The following is a 23,920-nucleotide window of genomic DNA, read 5'->3' as shown; positions in this document are numbered from 1 at the left end:
TGACCAGTACGCAGCCATTTAGCCATCAGCGTTGGGCGGAGCGACCAATGAGCTCCCCTCGTGACACCCACGTGATTTGTAAACAGGAAGTGTGATCTGTACTGCAAAGGGTGAGTGACCAGAATCTAAAATCAAAAACATAATACAAACATATAAATGTATAAATGTGGATTTGGCTATTACAGTGCATCACTTTATAGTTAACTATATTTAGTGCGTGCCGTTTGAGCGCAGATTGAGCAATAAACAGTAGAGTGTTTTTGAAATATATTATGAGGAAAAAATAATTTGAGGTTAGAGTTATGTAAAATCACCGTAATCTGTAACGAAGGCAGACAATTAAGGTTTAAGGTCCGTATAGAAAAGTAATGTTTTTTTATTGAATGTCTTCAGATCTGGCCATCACTGAGGAGAGACTGAATGATCAGAAAACAGATCTGCTGTTTTCTTCCTCATCATGGTGGATTTTCTGGCAGAGAACAACCTGTGTGGTCAGGCCATCCTGAGGATTGTGTCCAGAGGAAACGCCATCATAGCAGAATTACTGAGACTATCAGACTTCATTCCTGCAGTTTTCAGACTCAAAGACAAGAGTGACCAGCAGAAATATGGAGACATAATCTGTGATTTCAGCTACTTTAAGGTACTCTCTTTGTCATCTAATGAATTGGATCTGATCTTTCTAAGGTGATCAGAGTGATTAGCAGTAAGCAACTGGTTCTGATGTGTATCTGTATGTTCTAGGGTCCAGAGTATTATGAGGGTAAACTAGAAGCAAAGCCAGAGCTGCAGGATTTGGATGAGGAGTTTCGGGAAAACAACATCGAAATATTGACACGGTTCTACCTGGCCTTTGAGAGTGTCCATAAATATGTTGTCGACTTGATAAGGTGTGTTGTATTCAAACTCAACGTATCTGAAATAGTGAAATTTTTAGCAAAAAGAGGGGAACATTCAACACAAGCAAATCAGCACCATTAGTTTTTCAGCAGCAAATATACATTTATTTATTTGGCATAATTTAGTTGAGTTCTCATTAAATCAAATCTTCTAATCTAAAGTAATGTATTACTTCCTCTGAAGGTACTTGGATGATCTCAATGAAGGGGTTTACATTCAACAAACACTGGAAACTGTTTTACTGAATGAAGATGGGAAACAGCTCCTGGTAAATATCTGACTCACTAAATATAAAACAAATATGATAAAATCAGTTTGTAAATGCATGTGATTTCTATCAGTGTGAGGCTCTGTACCTATATGGAGTCATGTTACTGGTCATTGATCAGAAGATGGAGGGGGAGGTGAGAGAAAGGATGCTGGTGTCGTACTACAGATACAGGTAAGACAATATCTTGCCCTACTCTCTTATCTCATCAAATTGACAAACACGTCCAGATGTCACTGAATTTACACATTAAACACTATTTCTCACCTCCCCAGTGCTGCTCGCTCCTCGGGCGACTCCAACCTGGACGACATCTGCAAGCTCTTGCGCAGCACGGGATACTCCAGTCACCCGGGAGCCAAACGGCCTCCCAACTACCCCGAGAGCTACTTCCAGAGAGTTCCCATAAGCACCACCTTCATCAGTATGGTGATCGGCCGCCTCCGCTCTGATGACATTTACAACCAGGCAAGACAGTTGGGTGATTGAAACTGGGGGAGCTCCTCAGGAAAGTTCAGAGAAAATGATGTAAAAAAAAAAAAATAGCACTAATAAATAGTCAAATAAATTATATTATGTTAAAAATAAAATATTCACACACAAACAAAAAATGAATAAGTAATGTTGAGATAAATAAAAAAATAAATCATACATGAAAACAAATGATAAAATAAGCTTGATAATGTTTAATTATTGAATTTTATCCATCAAAAGAATAAAATAAAGTTACTTAATCTAAAAGTTCAAAGAAAAAAAGTGCAAAAAAGTATTATTAATAACAAAATAGGTTTGTAAATGATGAAAATTAACTATTTAATTTTATTGACAGATAAATGTTCAGAGAAAAGGTGTAAAAATATTAATATATATGTGTGTGTTTGTGTGTGTGTGTGTGTGTGTGTGTGTAATAAAATAAGTTTGATCATTTTTATTTTTTTATTCTATCGACATAAAATGCAAATATAGTTCAGAGATATTAAAATAGAGTTATATAAAATAATATAAAACTAAATACATTTGATAATGACATTTTTTTCATTTTGTTGACAGATAAAATGCAGAAACTTTATAGAAATTAAATTTTCTAGTTAATACATTTTTCATATTTTCCTACATTTGTCTTTATACATTAAAATCCTTGCTTATATTTATATTTTTGGAAGGAGGTTCTTCACATATTCGGGGTGTTTGGGATCTCTATGTTTGAAAACCCCTCACTTAGGCAGATAACTCATGTTTAATAATGCTTCATGTACAATGTTTCATGTGTTTTAGGTCTCTGCGTATCCTCTGCCGGAGCACCGTAGCACAGCGCTGGCCACACAGGCCGCTATGCTGTGTGTCTGCTTATATTTCACCCCCTCCATCCTGCAAACGCAACAGGCCAAGATGAGAGAGATCGTGGACAAATACTTCCCTGACAACTGGGTGAGAACACTTTATGAAAGGGACAGTTCACCCAAAAACGTAAAATTCTCTCATTAAATACTCGCCCTCAAGACTTTCGTTCATCTTCAGAACACAAATGAATAAATTTGTGATGAAATATGTCTGTCCCTCCATTGGCATCTATGTAACTACCACTTTGACCCTTCAAAAAGATATGATAAACAGATTCAATTTAGGCTTTTATTCACGTATAAACATTGATAAGCGAACATAAACCGAAGCTCAACCGAACCTGCTCTGCGCAAGAACAAACCTCATTGGTTCTTGCGGAAGCTCAAGCGTGCTCCGTAACTTGAGAATGAACATCATTGGTTCTCACACATTAAGCAAGGATGCTTGAGCTTCAGTTTACCACAACTGATATTATGAGAATGGTATATGCATGGTATGTTTATAATGCAATATTGACCTTAAATCTTTAGGTTATAAGCATATACATGGGGATCACTGTGAACTTGGTGGAAGCGTGGGAACCATATAAAGCTGCTAAAATAGCCCTGAACTACACGCTGGAGACAGCCAACATCAGAGAACAGGTACAGTCACTTGTGTTGTTCCCATTCACACACACACATGTTCGATCTAAACCAGAGTCACTCTGGGCTCACACACAGTTCTCTGGTCTCAGGCCGGTCGATACGCTGCCAGTGTGGAGAGTTTGCGGCCGCAGGTGCAGCAGTTGTTGAAGGAGGGATTCCTGAGAGAAGAAATCGTCCTGGACAACATTCCCAAACTGCTCAACTGCCTCCGTGACTGTAACGTTGCCATCCGCTGGCTGATGCTGCACACTGCAGAGTCCGGTGAGGCCAATAAAGCCAAGAACCCAGCACTTGTCAACCTTTTTGACTTAGACACCCACATTTTCAAAGACCGTATATCAGATATTTTTGGTGCTTCTGCTGTAATGACAAAAAAATATTTTTAACCTTTTTTTATTCACAGAAACTGGTACGGTAGAGTCAATATTTAAAGAAATAAATAATGATATAATATATTTTTATTATACACTGCCTGGGCAAAAAAAATCACTGTTTGGATTTAAACATGCAAATGAGTCTATTATTGAATCATTGCGGTGATTTTTATGTTTCTAGCATGTTATATGTTTGGAAACAGTTTTTCTAAGCCTAATTGATGGGGTGTGTTGGAAGACACTTTATGGCTATATTCCAGGATGACAATGTCATAATTCATCAGGCTCAAATTATGAAAGAATGGTTAAGAGGACCATGAAGAATCCTTTTCACACATGAATTGGCACCTCTGAGTCCAGACCTTAAATTCATTGGGAGTCTTTGGGATGTGCTGGAGGAGACTTTATAGAGTGCTGGACTCTTGCTTTGCCAATACAATACAAAATACAATACAAAAATTGATTGACCTCTTGATTGAAATAACTGCCTGACAGTGTATTTAATCATTTTAGATAATTAAAAGAATTATATTCCATAATTCTGGGAGTTTCATTGACATTCCAGGTTTAGAAATTACACTTGTAATAATAGGCTTGCTTAACTCTTTCACCACCAGCACTTTGTAAAATAAAAGTTGATTTTTTTATCTTTTTTTATTATCAAAAAAAGAACAGGGGCCTCTGCTTATAAACAAACAAACACAAACTTTTTATTCTAGCTTCATGCATTCATTTTTTATCTACACTTGAATGTGGGTAAAGTATTTTTCCAAAGACTATAATGTACAAAAGCAATTCTTGTATCGCTTGTTTCTACAACTTTTTTACCTGTTTTGATCTGGATATTCTCTACTGCGCCCCCTACCGTTCACGTAAATCTGGTGAATTCCGTCAATGACGAGGAATCGTTGTCTCATAAATCACAGAATATTTCGTCAGCGGCGGGGAAAGAGTTAAATATCCAGGCCTTTCAAGACCATAGGAATTATGGTGCTTTAAATAAAAAATGACAGTTGTTGAGGGAGGGGATTAAAATTTGACTCATCTTGAGGGCCCCTTGTGGGTCCTAGACCCCTGGATGAGAACCATAAATGTTTTGAGCTTTGATTACTGAATCTATTTGAAAGGAATTATACCTTTGTAGAGTTTGCTGTTCAATGTAATGCATCAAAATGCTTTTCTAAGTAATTGTTGTTGTTGTTTTTTTTTAAAGCTTATGATCCAAACAACAAGAGACTGCGTCAGATCAAAGAGCAAATCATCAATGACTCCAAATACAATCCCAAAATTCTGTTCCAGCTGCTGCTGGACACGGCCCAGTTTGAGTTCATACTCAAAGAGGTAAATCGAAATAATCTTAAAGTTGTACCTCAGCTCAAATGTCACTTATTTTGTTCATTTTTTCTGTAACCTGGCCCAAAATGTAAAAATGTAATTCATCAGCTCAGACCTTCATCCTGTTCTGACTTATTACAGTGTATTTTTGTTTAGTGGACTTAACAGATTTTGTATATTTATCTGTCTGAGGCCAATATAGCCTTCCATAGTTAAGGTTTTTATTAACTTTCATGCAAGATAACATTTTCTTGATGTTCACTACTGTCCAAAAGTTTGGGGTCAGTAACATTTTTTTTTATCTTTCTTGACAAAATTAATGCTTTTATTTAGCAAGGACACATTAAATTGATCAAAAGTGACACTAAAGACATAATGGTAAAAGAGATTTCTATTTCAAATAAATGCTGTTCCTTTTAACACTATTCATTAAAGAATCCTGTACAAGTCTATCACAGACGACTGGAGTAATGATGCTGAAAATTCATCTTTGCATCACAGGAATAAATTACTTTTCAAAATATATTAGATTAGAAAAGAGTTCATTTAAATTGTAATAATATTTCACAATATTACTATATTTTTGATTTAAATAAATGCAGCTTTGGTGAGCATAAGAGACTTCTTTCAAAAACATAAAACAATATTACCGACCCCAAACTTGAATGGTACTGCCTTTTGAAATGGGATCTCACAAAGAGGCCTCTCATTATTAATTTCTCTCGGTTTGCGTGATCCGTTCAGATGTTCAAGCAAATGTTGGCAGAGAAGCAGCTCAAGTGGGAGAGCTATAAGAAGGAAGGATCAGAGAGAATGATGGAGCTGGCCGAGGTGTTTTCTGGGGTCAAACCTCTCACCAGGGTGGAGAAAAACGGTAAACACGCAGAACCACAACATGTAGACGGCACTGTAGACATTATTGCTCATGCATTGATTTGTTTATCAGAGAATCTCCAGGCCTGGTTCAGAGAGATCTCCAAACAGATCGAGTCCCTGAACTATGAGGACTCGACCGCTGCTGGCAGGAAGACTGTGCAGCTCATTCAGGCTCTTGTGGAGGTACAAACACACCTGAACATGTGCTGTGATGTGATTCTCTTCAGTGATTTCACATGAAACTGTTTCTCTGGGAAGGTCCAAGAGTTTCACCAGCTGGAGTCAAACCTGCAGGTGTGTCAGTTCCTGGCCGACACACGCAAGTTCCTCCATCAGATGATCCGCACCATCAATATTAAAGAAGAGGTGCTAATCACAATGCAGATTGTGGGGGATTTGTCCTACGCCTGGCAGATCATCGACAGGTATTGGCGTTACAATGGCCTCTTTTTGTTTTCTCACACATTTAAGATTAAAGTTCCCCTAATATGCTATTTAAAGATTTGTAATTTTGCTTTGGAGGTTTTTTGCAATCGTGCGACACGTTCGTTTTTTCCAAGTGCGTCCGCGCCGCATCGAGATAAAAACATCTCAACTTTTCAGAATGCCGCAAGCGCATCATAAGCGCACAGTAGGTCATGTGACAAGAACCAACTGGAGTGTAACCACCCTAGTGCTTTGTAAAAAGGAGAATGCGGCGCGCCCAATTTTAGGCGCTATATGTGAATCCGGCCTAAAACTGCACATCTTAGAGTGGCCTTTTATTGTGGCCAGCCTAAGGCACACCTGTGCAATAATCAGCATCTTGATATGCCACACATGTGAGGTGGATTGATTATCTCGGCAAAGGAGAAGTGCTCACTAACACAGATTTAGACAGATTTGTGAACAATTTTTGAGAGAAATATGCCTTTTGTGTACATAGAAAAAGTCTTATGCTGCGTTCAAGTCATCTCGTATAGATCATAATTACGAGTTGAACGCCACCACAATGTCGTAAATACCAGTGGGGAGCTCGGGATTTTCTTTAAGCCCCGATCTGTTCGAGTTGGGGGCATGTCCGTGAGAAACGTTCATTAAACGTCTGTTGACGGTAAATTTTAATTGAATTTCAATGTTTACTCATTGACATTATAAGGCTTTTTCATTTATAAAGCAAGCTCTCTGCACAAAATATGATATCATTGTAATATAACAATTATACCTAATGATAGAGTTTACATTGGCTTCATAAGCTAATAAAAAACATAAAAAGAAAAACACACCTGATGCGCATTCTTTGTTCTTTACTTTTTTTATTAGCAGAGTTAACAAACCTTGCTGTATTTTCATGTAATTCATTAAAAGAAGGTACACCACCATTTAACTGACTTGAACACACCTCTCGTACGTACGAACTTCCCAGAAGGACTTGAACACAGCATTAGATCTTTGAGTTCAGCTCATGAAAAATGGGGTAAAAACAAAAGTGTTGCGTTTATCTTCTCGACATGTCGACAACACGAACCAAACTCTTCCAGGCCTCTTCCAGGTGTTTGAGGGTGGGTCAAAGTAGATGTTGTTTGCAGGCAGCCAATGAAGACCATGGGCTATCATTATGCAAATATGTTACTAATCAACATAGGTTCTTGCAGAAAGTTTCAGACTCGGTTCAGAATCGGTTCTTTCTTTTGGTAGACAAGAACTGAGGCACTTTTTATCAGGCACTGTGATCTTTGAAACTTTACACACCTTCTACATTCAGAAACAACTATCACACACTACATGAAAGGTAATATCTGAAAAAGCACTTTTCCCAATGTGTTTCTCACAGCTTCACCTCAATAATGCAAGAGAGCATCAGAGCAAACCCTTCGATGGTGACCAAACTCAGAGCCACTTTTCTAAAGGTGAGCCAGACTGGCCTGGTAACGTACGACACCAGAAACAAATCCACTTCTAACCGAATCTGCTCTTAATTGTAAACACAAACAGCTGGCGTCTGCGCTGGATCTGCCTCTTCTACGGATCAACCAGGTCAACAGTCCAGATCTGCTCAGCGTGTCTCAGTTTTACTCCGGGGAGCTGGTGGCTTATGTTAGAAAGGTTTGGAGAAGAAATCTCTTTATTAATGTCTCTGTATTTGTTCCATATGTCTTTACATGTGTTTCATGCAAACATGCTTCCTACCAGGTACTGCAGATCATTCCAGAGAGTATGTTCACCTCGCTGGCCAAAATCATCAAACTGCAGATCCATGACATCATGGAGGTGCCCACACGTCTGGATAAAGACAAACTGAAGGACTACTCTCAACTCAGTGCCCGTTATGAGGTGTGACAGATACATTTGAATCTTTGGTAATAAGCGATAGTGTTTCCTCTGGTTGTCTTTGCCATCAAACCAGATGTGATATTATCTAGGAAGCTTACTATAAACATGCCGTCTTTGCCTTGAAAGTTAATTTAGTTAGTCAATTTTAATATTTTATTCGCTTTGTTTTGTCATTTATTTTTTTGTTTTTCCACAAAACCTGTAGATTATCAGCGGTATCGTTTAATTAACCAGTCGAATAGTCTCACGCATTCCTAATTTATTTATCAATGTAGTATAGCATTTTTGAGCTCCCTTCGATTTATACTGATAAAAAAACTATATTATAAATGTAGTATCTATTGTATAATTATATTTTATATATTTGTATTTATTTTACACTCCATATATTTATAATATTTTGCATTATTCTACTATATATATATATATATTTTTTTTTTTGTAAATATTTATAAATGATTATAAATAAAGTAACTCGCTGCCGTTCTTCATTTGACAGGTAGCTAAACTCACTCATGCCATCTCAGTCTTCACTGAAGGTATTTTGATGATGAAGACCACACTTGTCGGCATTATCAAGGTACTCTAAAGATTCTCTGAATGTTACACTTTAATCATTTTTCATAATCACAACATTTTCCTTTTGCACTGATGCAGACCATAAATGGAGTATTACACATTTTTATACGTTTATACCACGAGAGCTCGGAAACCATGTAAACACGTCTGTTTCAGGTGGATCCGAAGCAGCTTCTGGAGGACGGAATCAGGAAAGAGCTTGTCAAACGTGTCGCTTACGCTCTGCACAAAGGCCTCATCTTCAACCCCAAAGCCAAAGTGAGCAAACCTTCATCTTGCCCTGCTAAATAATTATATTTCTGTCCTTGGTGTTTCAGAACATCATATCGTTTCTCTTTTAGCCGAGTGAGCTGATGCCAAAGCTGAAGGAAATGGCTGCCACCATGGATGGGTTTTACCGCTCATTTGAATATATTCAGGATTACGTGAGCATCTACGGACTGAAAATCTGGCAGGAGGAAGTGTCTCGTATCATCAACTACAACGTAGAGCAGGAGTGTAACAGTTTCCTCAGGGCGAAGGTCTAGCGTCTTATTCAGATTGAGCTTCTTTTAAACCTCATTGATAGTTTATACTGCTAGTGTTGATTTAAAGATGTTCTTTTCAGATCCAAGACTGGCAAAGCGTCTACCAGTCCACCCACATTCCCATTCCTAAGTATCCGTCTGTCGATGAATCCGCCACGTTTATTGGACGCCTTTGCAGGGAAATCCTGAGGATCACGGATCCAAAGTAAGTCGGCGCAAACCTGATTATTTGAAACTTTTCATGCTTTGACAGCCAGATGTCAAAAGTCTGGAGAAATGTCACGTTCCTCGTCTTTATTCCTCTCAGAATGACGTGTTACATTGACCAGCTGAACACTTGGTACGATTTGAGGACGCATCAGGAAGTGACCAACAACCGACTCTTCTCTGAGATTCAAGACACGCTGGGAACCTTCGGGCTGAACGGACTCGACCGACTCTTGTGTTTCATGATCGTGAAGGAGCTGCAGGTGAAACTTGTGTTCAATTTCTATTGAAATGCAAGGATTTTGAAATTGACGGTTGATGATTTGAATGAATGAAATCGAGCCAAATTGCATAGAAATGTAAAATTTTAAGGTGTGTTTAATTTAGTAAAGACCCCTATAAATTCACAGTGAAGTTTTTTTTTTTTTTCATTCTTTGCTTAGGGGTAAAAAAAAAATTACAAATACGTGACTAGCAATATGCTGTTAGCGAACGTCCCACACTTTTTACTTTAGAGGAATATGTAAATATGTACGGTGCGCTTTCCTCTCAAAATGACAAAATAAACACAACAAAAATGACAACGGTGAGAAAACTGCAGTTTATAAAAACTGAAAGCGTCTGATGATTGTAGTGAAGTGGAAATGACATCACACAACTCCGTTCTTCAATTTCGGGGCCTTAAAGGGTTAGTTCACCCCAAAATTGAAATGATCTCATAAAACTCTCAAGCCATCCTAGGTGTATCTGACTTTCTTCTTTCAGCCAAACACAATTGGAGTTCTATTAAAAATGTCCTGGCTCTTCCAAGCTTTAAAATAGGAGTGAATAGTTACTGAGTTTTTGAAACTTCCAAGCTTCCTCAAAGTCAATAAATGTCTGTACAAATAATTAGATAAAAATGTAGAAATCCCTTTATCACAATAAATGTAATCTAAATAAGCAATAATAATAAAAAAAATCTGTCTTTGTTACTCCTTTGCAGAATTTCCTGACAGTCCTTCAGAAGAACATCCTGAAAGACAAAGCGGTGGTTGACGTTTTTAAAGCTCTGCTGACAGCTGTCCATCCTGTCAAAGGGATTGTGGGTATGTGTGTTTGATGCACTTCCAAAATGCCCAATAGTATACTTCGGCCATCCACTCTCCGTGTAATTTTAATGGTCCGCGCACACTATCTGCGTGCAGCCCAATTTTTGGATGGTGCACTTGAAAACAAAGTCCACTAGATGCCGAACGCATTTTCCCGTGCTCACAGTCAAAGGAGTATACTTTAAAATGTGCGCGAGACGGAGCGGAACGTGGAAAATGAAGTATACCCGGGCCTTAAGCCTGACACTTATTCCCACAGTCATGTTCTTAATATATTTATCTTTCTGCATCAATATTCAGCAAATGCAAGCAAAGTTTACGCCAACGCTGTGGCCAAAACCCAGAAGATTTGGACGTCTTATCTGGAAGCCATCATGAAGGTGTCGCTTTCTTTTTATTTCTTGAAACTTCATTTGTTTTTCCATCCATTATTTCTACTTGATTTTGCGTTTCATGCTGAAAAAGGCCGTGATTCTTTCACAGGTGGGTCAGATGCAGATCTTGAGGCAGCAGATCGCCAACGAGTTGAATTACTCCTGTAAATTTGACTCGAAACACCTCGCTGCGGCACTGGATAATCTGAACAAGTGGGTTGGGAAGGATGTGTCTTTCTTCCTTTGTACTTGGATTAGTTTTGACAATTTACAATGGAAATGTACATTTTCAGGTCTCTGCTGTCCGATATTGAAGCACATTACCAGGACCCATCGCTGCCGTATCCCAAAGACGACAACACCCTGCTCTACGACATCACCGCCTATCTGGAGGCGGCCGGAATCCACAACCCACTAAACAAAGTGAGTCATGTATTTGAGAAATATTCATTTCTGCATGTCAGGGATTATTTTATCAGATAGGCCCAAATTTCAGTGCTTCCCAGCCTGACATGATGTGACCTGTTAACTAGGGTTGCCACCCGTCCCTTAAAATACGGATTCGTCCCGTATTTGTGAAATAAAAAGCGCGTCCCGTTTTGAATCAATACGAGACGCGATTTGTCCCGTATTTCCGAACGCATGATCCAATGCAAATCATGCCACCCGCATTCTGTGAAGACGCGTCCTATTCTACCCTTGATTGGGTAATACGCGCTGCCATTGTTGGTTTGATTGGTTTGTTTAACACCATCAGGTTCAGGGCCAATCAGAGTCAGAAGAGGGCGGGTCTTTTGGCAGAGAGTTGCGTCCACCTCTGAAACGAAAGTGTATGAAAAAGTAACGACGAGAGTGTGAGGAAACAAATACTTCGCTGGAAAGTGTCAGTGGCAATAAGTAGCCTAAACAAGTTATAATAAGAAATAAGAGAGTGATATTAAATACATATTTAATAATAAAAATCTGAATGTTGTGGAGAAAAATAACTTGCTTAACAAACCCAGAGAATTCCATCCTTTAATAGGCTATACTATAGAATTAACAATAGCCTATGTCTGAATACATAAATAATAAATAGATTTTCTTACCAATAATACAAATAGTCATATCAACAGACATAATTTTACATAGACCCACACATAAACAAATAAGGATTTTACAGTAGGCTATGGATAATACTAATAGCCTAATTATAATGAAATCAATTTCACAAGAAGTAGAGTAATTAATTTGCCCGTGGTTGCATTTTAGTGTCTTTGTTTCCATGATGAGTCTAGAGAACATGCGACTCAAAGCAGCATGCCGTGACCTATGACCGTGACAGACAAATCCTTGCTTTTAAAGGTATAGGCCTATGGTTTTTTTTTTTTTGTTTTTTTTGTTGTTGTTGTTTTTTTCTTTGGAAAATAAATATATAATATTAATATACAGAGCTTGGTAGACAGGTAACCTATTTGTTAATGTTATTAAACAGATTAATAAATACATTATAATTTGTATTATTAAATATTAATCATATATGCATACTAAATTGTGATCCTATCTGTTATATACACTTTATGGCAATTAAAAGAAAGTTTTAAAAGTGCTACATTATTTAAAAAAAAAAAATAGACAAACAATTACACAACAATTTCAAAATCAATTTTAGTAAATAAAAACAATCCATGCAGAATTGTCAAAAACATGATTAATGGTTCTGTAATCCCTAACAGATACAGAAGAGTTTATATAAGTAAATAAGAGTAAAATGATAAAATTTAAAATAATAATATAAAATGTTTTCTGTTGCAAGCTCACATACTTGATCTCGTTTTCTCGTGGTTTATTGTTGAGCTGTCAAGTTGGCATGTTGAAATAATCAGTTCCATACACTTGACACATTTTTAAATTTTTTTTATTTAATTATTTATTTATCTCGTGTATGGGTGTCCCTTATTTTGCCTCGCTGAAGGTGGCAACCCTACTGTTAACTTCAATTTTGTTGTGTTTATCAATTTGAAACTTTCAGATCTACATCACGACGAAGCGCCTGCCTTATTTTCCCATTGTGAACTTCCTGTTCCTCATCGCACAGTTGCCAAAAATGCAGTACAATAAAACCCAAGGTCTGTAACTTTTAATGTTTTTGAAAAAAAAATTTGCCATTCATTTTTTCACAATTCTTTGATGAATAGAAAGTTAAAAGGAACATCATTGAAATGATTTAAAATTGTCCTTTTTTTTGTCACTTTTGACCAATAAAATGATTAATTTCTTTCTTTCTTGAACTCAGACTTGTAAAGGAGACTAAAGGCTCCTGCTGGTGTGGGTTTGATCTGTGTTTGTGCTGGTTCCACAGGGATGACGTGCAGGAAGGCTGCAGATCCAGTGGATTGGGCTCCTCTGGTCCTGGGTCTCTTGACGCTGCTCAAACAGTTTCACTCCAGATACACAGAACAGTTCCTGGCTCTGATTGGACAGTTTATTCGCTCCATAATGGAGCAGTGCACCAGGTACCTCACTTCACTATGTGATGATAGAAGGGTAAATCTCACCAGACAATGCCCAGAAAAATATGAAATAATATTTTTTGTATTGAATATAAATAAAGACCATTTTAGGACTATTAAGATTTTGGTAACACTTAAGTTTAGAGTTCTCACTAATAACTAGTTGCTTATTTGGATGGATATTACTAGGATATTGGCTGTTTATTAGTACTTATAAAGCACATATTAATGCTTTATTCTGTATGAACATATATCCTACCCAATACCTAAACTGAACAATCACCTTACTAATTGTTAATAAACGGTAATTAGGAGTTTGAGGCAAAAGTCATAGTTAATAGTGAGAATTGTACCCTAATCTAAAATGTCACACTTTATATTGCACCTTAACCCACCCTTAAACCTACCCATACCACCAAACTTAACCTAATAAATCAAAATAACCTCAACCTTACCCGTATCCCAGCTCAAAAGCAGTAAAAGTGTTTTGCTAATCAACATGAACAATTAAGTACACTGGACTTATTTTTTATTTGTTTAAGTATATAATAGTTAAATACACCTAAATAGATAGTGTAAAATTAAACTATATAAATGCTTTTGAAATTCCCTACAGTCAGAAGATTCCAGACATGCCTTCAGATGTAGTCGGAGCATTAATGTTTCTGGAGGACTATGTGCGTTACACTAAACTGCCCAGAAAGGTAGGAAATATTGCCATGATATGTTGTATTCATTTTCTTTAAAGACACAAATATTGCACATCAAAAATCACGAGTAATAGTTATATTGGTTTGCTCTCCTTTTCAGGTGGCAGAGGCTCATGTGCCGAGTTTCATTTTCGATGAATTCAGGACTGTGCTGTAAACATGCCTGTCATAATGTCAAATCATATTCGATATCATTTATCTATCTCTTAAAGCACTAATGAAATTGAGCAATTAGCATTTTTAACATTTCAATTTTTAAACATGGTGATCTTCTGTAGCTGACTGGATGTCTGTCTGCTGGTGTAATAAATGTCATATGTGTGTTTTGATACAAATTTTTAGCACACTTTCGAAGAATGAATCACTTTAACTCACAACCTCTGATGATTTATTGCTTTTATAAAATGATGGCAACATCAACCTCATATGATTTTCCTTTTTTGCGGATATCGTTGGTTTAACTCATCCTATCAGAATTTAGACTGTGAATTATTATTTCGAGGTACTAAAACTTAAGGGGTGTTACACTGTACCTTTTTTGTACACAACACAGGAGACAGGATTTGAATGAAAGTTTAACTTTTATCTTAAATATATTACAATACTGAATGGATACTGTATGAAAAAAAGAGCTTTTATCGTTTTAATTATCAGTCTATGTACAGCACACAATGAAAGAAAATTGAAACATGAAGAATCTATGAATACCAACACTGCGTACACGGTCAGATGAACAGAAGTGAAACAACAGGGTGTGACAGCGGCTGACTTGATAAAGACCTTACAGCTGAAAAACAAAAGGGTTAATGCGGTCCTGGATTCCATTATGTGTGTGGGTGCTCTGTTTTTGTTTAATATGATTTGCCTTAAATACATTCATTGATATTTTGGTTGTGTCCAATCTTATTGAAACTCTGGATTCTGATAGAGGGCCATGGTACTTAGACCTGAGTGCAAATGAAGGCTCTAGACCCTTCCAGAGTTGAGATATTGAGATCCCACATAGCATTTATGCCATTGTAAATATCTCAATATCTCAGCTCTGGAAGGGTTTAGAGCCTCCATTTTTGCACTCAGGTCTAAGTCCCATGGCCCTCTATCAGAATCCAGAGTTTCAAGAAAATCGGAGAAACTCAAAATTTCAACCTAAAAAATAAAACGACAGTGTTACTCCCCCTGTCGATTTTTTTTTGTGCGAAAAAATACGTTTCTCCAATCTTCTTGAAACTCTGGATTCTGATAGAGGGCCATGGGAATTAGACCTGAGTGCAAAAATGGAGGCTCTAGACCCTTCCAGAGCTGAGATATTTACAATGGCATAAATGCTATGTGGGATCTCAATATCTCAGCTCTGGAAGGGTCTAGAGCCTCCATTTTTGCACTCAGGTCTAAGTCTCATGGCCCTCTATCATAATCCAGAGTTTTGAGAAGATTGGAGAAACTCAAAATTTTGACCCGAAAAAAAAAAGACCCCTTTCGTTTTTTTTTTTTCGGGTCGAAATTTTGAGTTTCGATATCTCAACTCTGGAAGGGTCTAGAGCCTCAATTTTTGCACTCAGGTCTAAATCTCATAGCCCTCTATCAGAATCCAGAGTTTCAAGAGGATCAGAGAAACTCAAAACTTTGACCCGAAAAAAAAAACGACAGTGGTACCCCTTTCGTTTTTTTTTTTCAGAGTCGAAATTTTGAGTTTCGATATCTCAGCTCTGGAACGGTCTAGAGCCTCCATTTTTGCACTCAGGTCTAATTCTCAGGGCCCTCTATCATAATCCAGAGTTTCAAGAGGATCAGAGAAAGTCAAAATTTTGACCCGAAAAAAAAAACGACAGTGGTACCCCTTTCTTTTTTTTTTCGGGTCGAAATTTTGAGTTTCAATATCTCAGCTCTGGAACAGTCTAGAGACTCCATTTTTGCACTCAGGTCTAATTCTCAGGGCCCTCTATCAGAATCCAGAGTTTCAAGAGGATCAGAGAAACTCAAAATTTCGACCCGAAAAAAAAACGACAGTGGTACCCCTTTCGTTTCTTTTTCGGGTCGAAATTTGGAGTTTCGATATCTCAGCTCTGGAAGGGTCTAGAGACTCCATTTTTGCACTCAGGTCTAAGTCTCATGGCCCTCTATCAGAATTCAGAGTTTCAAGAGGATCAGAGAAACTCAAAATTTTGACCCGAAAAAAAAAACGACAGTGGTACCCCTTTCGTTTTTTTTTTTTCGGGTCGAAATTTAGAGTTTCGATATCTCAGCTCTGGAAGGGTCTAGAGACTCAATTTTTGCACTCAGGTCTAAGTCTCATGGCCCTCTATCATAATCCAGAGTTTTGAGAAGATTGGAGAAACTTAATTTTTCGACCCCCAAAAAAAACGACAGTGGTACCCCTTTCGTTTTTTTTTCGGGTCGAAATTTTGAGTTTCGATATCTCAGCTCTGGAAGGGTCTAGAGACTCAATTTTTGCACTCAGGTCTAAGTCTCATGGCCCTCTATCATAATCCAGAGTTTTGAGAAGATTAGAGAAACTTAATTTTTCGACCCCCCAAAAAAAACGACAGTGGTACCCCTTTCGGTTTTTTTTCGGGTCGAAATTTTGAGTTTCGATATCTCAGCTCTGGAAGGGTCTAGAGACTCAATTTTTGCACTCAGGTCTAAGTCTCATGGCCCTCTATCATAATCCAGAGTTTTGAGAAGATTGGAGAAACTTAATTTTCGACCCCCAAAAAAAACGACAGTGGTACCCCTTTCGTTTTTTTTTCGGGTCGAAATTTAGAGTTTCGATATCTCAGCTATGGAAGGGTCTAGAGACTCAATTTTTGCACTCAGGTCAAAGTCTCACAGCCCTCTATCAGAATCCAGAGTTTTGAGAAGATTGGAGAAACTTAATTTTTCGCCCAAAAATGAAAAAAAACGAAAGGGGTAACACTGTCGTTTTTTTTTCGGGTCGAAATTTTGAAGTTTGATATCTCAGCTCTAGAAGGGTCTAGATCATCCATTTTTGCACTCAGGTCAAAGTCTCACAGCCCTCTATCAGAATCCAGAGTTTTGAGAAGATTGGAGAAACTTAATTTTTCGCCCAAAAATGAAAAAAACGAAAGGGGTAACACTGTCGTTTTTTTTTCGGGTCGAAATTTTGAAGTTTGATATCTCAGCTCTAGAAGGGTCTAGATCATCCATTTTTGCACTCAGGTCAAAGTCTCACAGCCCTCTATCAGAATCCAGAGTTTTGAGAAGATTGGAGAAACTTAATTTTTCGCCCAAAAATGAAAAAAAAACGAAAGGGGTAACACTGTCGTTTTTTTTTCGGGTCGAAACTTTGAAGTTTGATATCTCAGCTCTAGAAGGGTCTAGATCATCCATTTTTGCACTCAGGTCAAAGTCTCACAGCCCTCTATCAGAATCCAGAGTTTTGAGAAGATTGGAGAAACTTAATTTTTCGCCCAAAAATGAAAAAAAAACGAAAGGGGTAACACTGTCGTTTTTTTTTTCGGGTCGAAATTTTGAAGTTTGATATCTCAGCTCTAGAAGGGTCTAGATCATCCATTTTTGCACTCAGGTCAAAGTCTCACAGCCCTCTATCAGAATCCAGAGTTTTGAGAAGATTGGAGAAACTTAATTTTTCACCCAAAAATGAAAAAAAACGAAAGGGGTAAAGGCCATTGCACACCGAGTCCGAAATTCGCATCCGAAATTTTCGCACGTTAAAAAAAAAATTCGACCTCACGTTATGTCAGTCACGCTTGCACACCGCCTCCGAAACTTTCGTCCGTCATAAAATTAATCGGATCGGGTTCGATTTTCTGCGTTTTTCGCATCCAGAGCCAGCATTTTGAGAGGTCTTTTGACAATTCAGGGCCGGGGGGAGCTCGTCCTCAAATCATTGCACATATGCGCCGTGCTTTCAGTTTCGGTTTTCAATTCGATCAAGTGTTTATGTTCTCTTCTCTATATTGGATTATGAAATTAATAAACCTCTCCTTTCAATCAGATAAATTTAGGATCGAATAAGGTGTGATTGAGCAGCCTATTCGATAACTAATGTATTATTTGGGCACAATACACAATAACAGCTGTTCTGTCTGCCCAGCGCTTCCAACGGGCCGCGCGCGGGCGTGTGTTTGTCCGTGCGTGTGTGTCCATACCTGGTCCATTTCAGACACACTGCCAGTCTCCGTTCAGAATCGATTGGTTCACGGAAATTGGTGGTCTTGTTTTTAATATGTGGCTCCAGAATCGCTAGCAAAGCATCGAACTGTCCCACTGACATTCTGAGGTAAATTTTGAATCGCTCAGGATAAATTCGCAACTCCTTGATAAGGAACTCTCCTTCCTCTCGGCGCAATTTCAGGATTGGATGGACGTAATATTTTCTCTTTCTTCCCTTTTCAATAAGAGAGAGGGCAAAAATCATCCTCACTGCTTGACGAATCCATTTGGTATTTTTGCGTTTTTTCCCGCAAAGGTTTAAGAAATACGCAACGGACTCGGTGTGCAAGGTTTCTATGCGTGACGAATTTTTAATCTGACGAACACGAAAATACGCATACGAATATTTCGTGCTCGGTGTGCAATGGCCTTAACACTGTCGTTTTTTTTTCGGGTCGAAATTTTGAAGTTTGATATCTCAGCTCTAGAAGGGTCTAGATCATCCATTTTTGCACTCAGGTCAAAGTCTCACAGCCCTCTATCGGAATCCAGAGTTTTGAGAAGATTGGAGAAACTTAATTTTTCGCCCAAAAATGAAAAAAAACGAAAGGGGTAACACTGTCGTTTTTTTTTTCGGGTCGAAATTTTGAAGTTTGATATCTCAGCTCTAGAAGGGTCTAGATCATCCATTTTTGCACTCAGGTCAAAGTCTCACAGCCCTCTATCATAATCCAGAGTTTTGAGAAGATTGGAGAAACTTAATTTTTCGCCCAAAAATGAAAAAAAACGAAAGGGGTAACAATGTCGTTTTTTTTTCGGGTCGAAATTTTGAAGTTTGATATCTCAGGTCTAGAAGGGTCTAGATCATCCATTTTTGCACTCAGGTCAAAGTCTCACAGCCCTCTATCATAATCCAGAGTTTTGAGAAGATTGGAGAAACTTAATTTTTCGCCCAAAAATGAAAAAAACGAAAGGGGTAACACTGTCGTTTTTTTTTTCGGGTCGAAATTTTGAAGTTTGATATCTCAGCTCTAGAAGGGTCTAGATCATCCATTTTTGCACTCAGGTCAAAGTCTCACAGCCCTCTATCAGAATCCAGAGTTTTGAGAAGATTGGAGAAACTTAATTTTTCGCCCAAAAATGAAAAAAAAACGAAAGGGGTAACACTGTCGTTTTTTTTTTTTTCGGGTCGAAATTTTGAAGTTTGATATCTCAGCTCTAGAAGGGTCTAGATCATCCATTTTTGCACTCAGGTCAAAGTCTCACAGCCCTCTATCAGAATCCAGAGTTTTGAGAAGATTGGAGAAACTTAATTTTTCGCCCAAAAATGAAAAAAAACGAAAGGGGTAACACTGTCGTTTTTTTTTTCGGGTCGAAATTTTGCAGTTTGATATCTCAGCTCTAGAAGGGTCTAGATCATCCATTTTTGCACCCAGGTCAAAGTCTCAGAGCCCTCTATCATAATCCAGAGTTTTGAGAAGATTGGAGAAACTTAATTTTTCGCCCAAAAATGAAAAAAAAACGAAAGGGGTAAGTAACACTGTCGGTTTTTTTTCGGGTCAAAATTTTGAAGTTTGATATCTCAGCTCTAGAAGGGTCTAGATCATCCATTTTTGCACTCAGGTCAAAGTCTCACAGCCCTCTATCAGAATCCAGAGTTTTGAGAAGATTGGAGAAACTTAATTTTTCGCCCAAAAATGAAAAAAAACGAAAGGGGTAACACTGTCGTTTTTTTTTCGGGTCGAAATTTTGAAGTTTGATATCTCAGCTCTAGAAGGGTCTAGATCATCCATTTTTGCACTCAGGTCAAAGTCTCAGAGCCCTCTATCATGATCCAGAGTTTTGAGAAGATTGGAGAAACTTAATTTTTCGCCCAAAAATGAAAAAAAACGAAAGGGGTAACACTGTCGTTTTTTTTTTCGGGTCGAAATTTTGAAGTTTGATATCTCAGCTCTAGAAGGGTCTAGATCATCCATTTTTGCACTCAGGTCAAAGTCTCAGAGCCCTCTATCATAATCCAGAGTTTTGAGAAGATTGGAGAAACTTAATTTTTCGCCCAAAAATGAAAAAAAACGAAAGGGGTAACACTGTCGTTTTTTTTTCGGGTTGAAATTTTGAAGTTTGATATCTCAGCTCTAGAAGGGTCTAGATCATCCATTTTTGCACTCAGGTCAAAGTCTCAGAGCCCTCTATCATAATCCAGAGTTTTGAGAAGATTGGAGAAACTTAATTTTTCGCCCAAAAATGAAAAAAAAAACGAAAGGGGTAACACTGTCGTTTTTTTTTCGGGTCGAAATTTTGAAGTTTGATATCTCAGCTCTAGAAGGGTCTAGATCATCCATTTTTGCACTCAGGTCAAAGTCTCAGAGCCCTCTATCATAATCCAGAGTTTTGAGAAGATAGGAGAAACTTAATTTTTCGCCCAAAAATGAAAAAAAACGAAAGGGGTAACACTGTCGTTTTTTTTTCGGGTCGAAATTTTGAAGTTTGATATCTCAGCTCTAGAAGGGTCTAGATCATCCATTTTTGCACTCAGGTCAAAGTCTCAGAGCCCTCTATCATAATCCAGAGTTTTGAGAAGATAGGAGAAACTTAATTTTTCGCCCAAAAATGAAAAAAAACGAAAGGGGTAAGTAACACTGTCGTTTTTTTTTTCGGGTCGAAATTTTGAAGTTTGATATCTCAGCTCTGGAAGGGTCTAGATCATCCATTTTTGCACTCAGGTCAAAGTCTCACAGCCCTCTATCATAATCCAGAGTTTTGAGAAGATTGGAGAAACTTAATTTTTCGCCCAAAAATGAAAAAAAACGAAAGGGGTAACACTGTCGTTTTTTTTTTCGGGTCGAAATTTTGAAGTTTGATATCTCAGCTCTGGAAGGGTCTAGATCATCCATTTTTGCACTCAGGTCAAAGTCTCACAGCCCTCTATCATAATCCAGAGTTTTGAGAAGATTGGAGAAACTTAATTTTTCGCCCAAAAATGAAAAAAAACGAAAGGGGTAACACTGTCGTTTTTTTTTCGGGTCGAAATTTTGAAGTTTGATATCTCAGCTCTGGAAGGGTCTAGATCATCCATTTTTGCACTCAGGTCAAAGTCTCAGAGCCCTCTATCATAATCCAGAGTTTTGAGAAGATTGGAGAAACTTAATTTTTCGCCCAAAAATGAAAAAAACGAAAGGGGTAACACTGTCGTTTTTTTTTTTTCGGGTCGAAATTTTGAAGTTTGATATCTCAGCTCTAGAAGGGTCTAGATCATCCATTTTTGCACTCAGGTCAAAGTCTCAGAGCCCTCTATCATAATCCAGAGTTTTGAGAAGATTGGAGAAACTTAATTTTTCGCCCAAAAATGAAAAAAAAACGAAAGGGGTAACACTGTCGTTTTTTTTTCGGGTCGAAATTTTGAAGTTTGATATCTCAGCTCTAGAAGGGTCTAGATCATCCATTTTTGCACTCAGGTCAAAGTCTCACAGCCCTCTATCAGAATCCAGAGTTTTGAGAAGATTGGAGAAACTTAATTTTTCGCCCAAAAATGAAAAAAAACGAAAGGGGTAACACTGTCGTTTTTTTTTCGGGTTGAAATTTTGAAGTTTGATATCTCAGCTCTAGAAGGGTCTAGATCATCCATTTTTGCACTCAGGTCAAAGTCTCACAGCCCTCTATCATAATCCAGAGTTTTGAGAAGATTGGAGAAACTTAATTTTTCGCCCAAAAATGAAAAAAAACGAAAGGGGTAACACTGTCGTTTTTTTTTCGGGTCGAAATTTTGAAGTTTGATATCTCAGCTCTAGAAGGGTCTAGATCATCCATTTTTGCACTCAGGTCAAAGTCTCACAGCCCTCTATCAGAATCCAGAGTTTTGAGAAGATTGGAGAAACTTAATTTTTCGCCCAAAAATGAAAAAAAACGAAAGGGGTAACACTGTCGTTTTTTTTTCGGGTCGAAATTTTGAAGTTTGATATCTCAGCTCTAGAAGGGTCTAGATCATCCATTTTTGCACTCAGGTCAAAGTCTCACAGCCCTCTATCAGAATCCAGAGTTTTGAGAAGATTGGAGAAACTTAATTTTTCGCCCAAAAATGAAAAAAAACGAAAGGGGTAACACTGTCGTTTTTTTTTCGGGTCGAAATTTTGAAGTTTGATATCTCAGCTCTAGAAGGGTCTAGATCATCCATTTTTGCACTCAGGTCAAAGTCTCACAGCCCTCTATCAGAATCCAGAGTTTTGAGAAGATTGGAGAAACTTAATTTTTCGCCCAAAAATGAAAAAAAACGAAAGGGGTAAGTAACACTGTCGTTTTTTTTTCGGGTCGAAATTTTGAAGTTTGATATCTCAGCTCTAGAAGGGTCTAGATCATCCATTTTTGCACTCAGGTCAAAGTCTCACAGCCCTCTATCATAATCCAGAGTTTTGAGAATATTGGAGAAACTTAATTTTTCGCCCAAAAATGAAAAAAAAACGAAAGGGGTAACACTGTCGTTTTTTTTTTCGGGTCGAAATTTTGAAGTTTGATATCTCAGCTCTAGAAGGGTCTAGATCATCCATTTTTGCACTCAGGTCAAAGTCTCACAGCCCTCTATCAGAATCCAGAGTTTTGAGAAGATTGGAGAAACTTAATTTTTCGCCCAAAAATGAAAAAAAAAAACGAAAGGGGTAACACTGTCGTTTTTTTTTTTCGGGTCGAAATTTTGAAGTTTGATATCTCAGCTCTAGAAGGGTCTAGATCATCCATTTTTGCACTCAGGTCAAAGTCTCACAGCCCTCTATCAGAATCCAGAGTTTTGAGAAGATTGGAGAAACTTAATTTTTCGCCCAAAAATGAAAAAAAACGAAAGGGGTAACACTGTCGTTTTTTTTTTCGGGTCGAAATTTTGCAGTTTGATATCTCAGCTCTAGAAGGGTCTAGATCATCCATTTTTGCACTCAGGTCAAAGTCTCACAGCCCTCTATCAGAATCCAGAGTTTTGAGAAGATTGGAGAAACTTAATTTTTCGCCCAAAAATGAAAAAAACGAAAGGGGTAACACTGTCGTTTTTTTTTTCGGGTCGAAATTTTGAAGTTTGATATCTCAGCTCTGGAACGGTCTAGATCATCCATTTTTGCACTCAGGTCAAAGTCTCACAGCCCTCTATCATAATCCAGAGTTTTGAGAAGATTGGAGAAACTTAATTTTTCGCCCAAAAATGAAAAAAAACGAAAGGGGTAACACTGTCGTTTTTTTTTTCGGGTCGAAATTTTGAAGTTTGATATCTCAGCTCTGGAAGGGTCTAGATCATCCATTTTTGCACTCAGGTCAAAGTCTCACAGCCCTCTATCAGAATCCAGAGTTTTGAGAAGATTGGAGAAACTTAATTTTTCGCCCAAAAATGAAAAAAAACGAAAGGGGTAACACTGTCGTTTTTTTTTCGGGTCGAAATTTTGAAGTTTGATATCTCAGCTCTGGAAGGGTCTAGATCATCCATTTTTGCACTCAGGTCAAAGTCTCACAGCCCTCTATCATAATCCAGAGTTTTGAGAAGATTGGAGAAACTTAATTTTTCGCCCAAAAATGAAAAAAAACGAAAGGGGTAACACTGTCGTTTTTTTTTTCGGGTCGAAATTTTGAAGTTTGATATCTCAGCTCTGGAAGGGTCTAGATCATCCATTTTTGCACTCAGGTCAAAGTCTCACAGCCCTCTATCATAATCCAGAGTTTTGAGAAGATTGGAGAAACTTAATTTTTCGCCCAAAAATGAAAAAAAACGAAAGGGGTAACA

The 23,920-nt window shown here is 37.8% G+C and overlaps 1 protein-coding gene across 2 annotated transcripts; it reads left to right on the top strand.

Annotated features, from left to right (window-relative positions):
* On the top strand, positions 1-14,459 carry washc5 (WASH complex subunit 5). Of its 2 annotated transcripts, none has more exons than XM_039650688.2 (29): positions 1-110; positions 394-643; positions 745-890; positions 1,084-1,168; positions 1,242-1,342; positions 1,444-1,636; positions 2,444-2,596; positions 3,040-3,153; positions 3,246-3,417; positions 4,744-4,871; positions 5,610-5,739; positions 5,812-5,924; positions 6,000-6,166; positions 7,555-7,630; positions 7,716-7,826; positions 7,914-8,054; positions 8,554-8,634; positions 8,790-8,891; positions 8,975-9,154; positions 9,241-9,365; positions 9,468-9,630; positions 10,353-10,455; positions 10,759-10,838; positions 10,942-11,045; positions 11,126-11,255; positions 12,844-12,940; positions 13,174-13,327; positions 13,941-14,028; positions 14,135-14,459. In XM_039650688.2, exons 2-29 carry the CDS (start codon positions 458-460, stop codon positions 14,189-14,191), a joined length of 3,480 nt encoding a protein of 1,159 aa, XP_039506622.2. In that variant the 5' UTR covers positions 1-110; positions 394-457; the 3' UTR covers positions 14,192-14,459. The 2 variants fall into 2 exon arrangements, with proteins under 2 accessions (XP_039506622.2, XP_088974055.1); XM_089117929.1 differs by lacking the exon at positions 1-110 and adding an exon at positions 136-293.
* Positions 14,460-23,920: the final 9,461 nt, after the last annotated feature.

Source organism: Pimephales promelas, chromosome 12, assembly GCF_988280905.1.
Source record: "Pimephales promelas chromosome 12, fPimPro1.hap1.1, whole genome shotgun sequence".
NCBI lineage: Eukaryota > Metazoa > Chordata > Actinopteri > Cypriniformes > Leuciscidae > Pimephales > Pimephales promelas.
The sequence above is the reverse complement of the archived record's forward strand: the minus strand, read 5'-3'. Positions and strand labels throughout refer to the sequence as shown.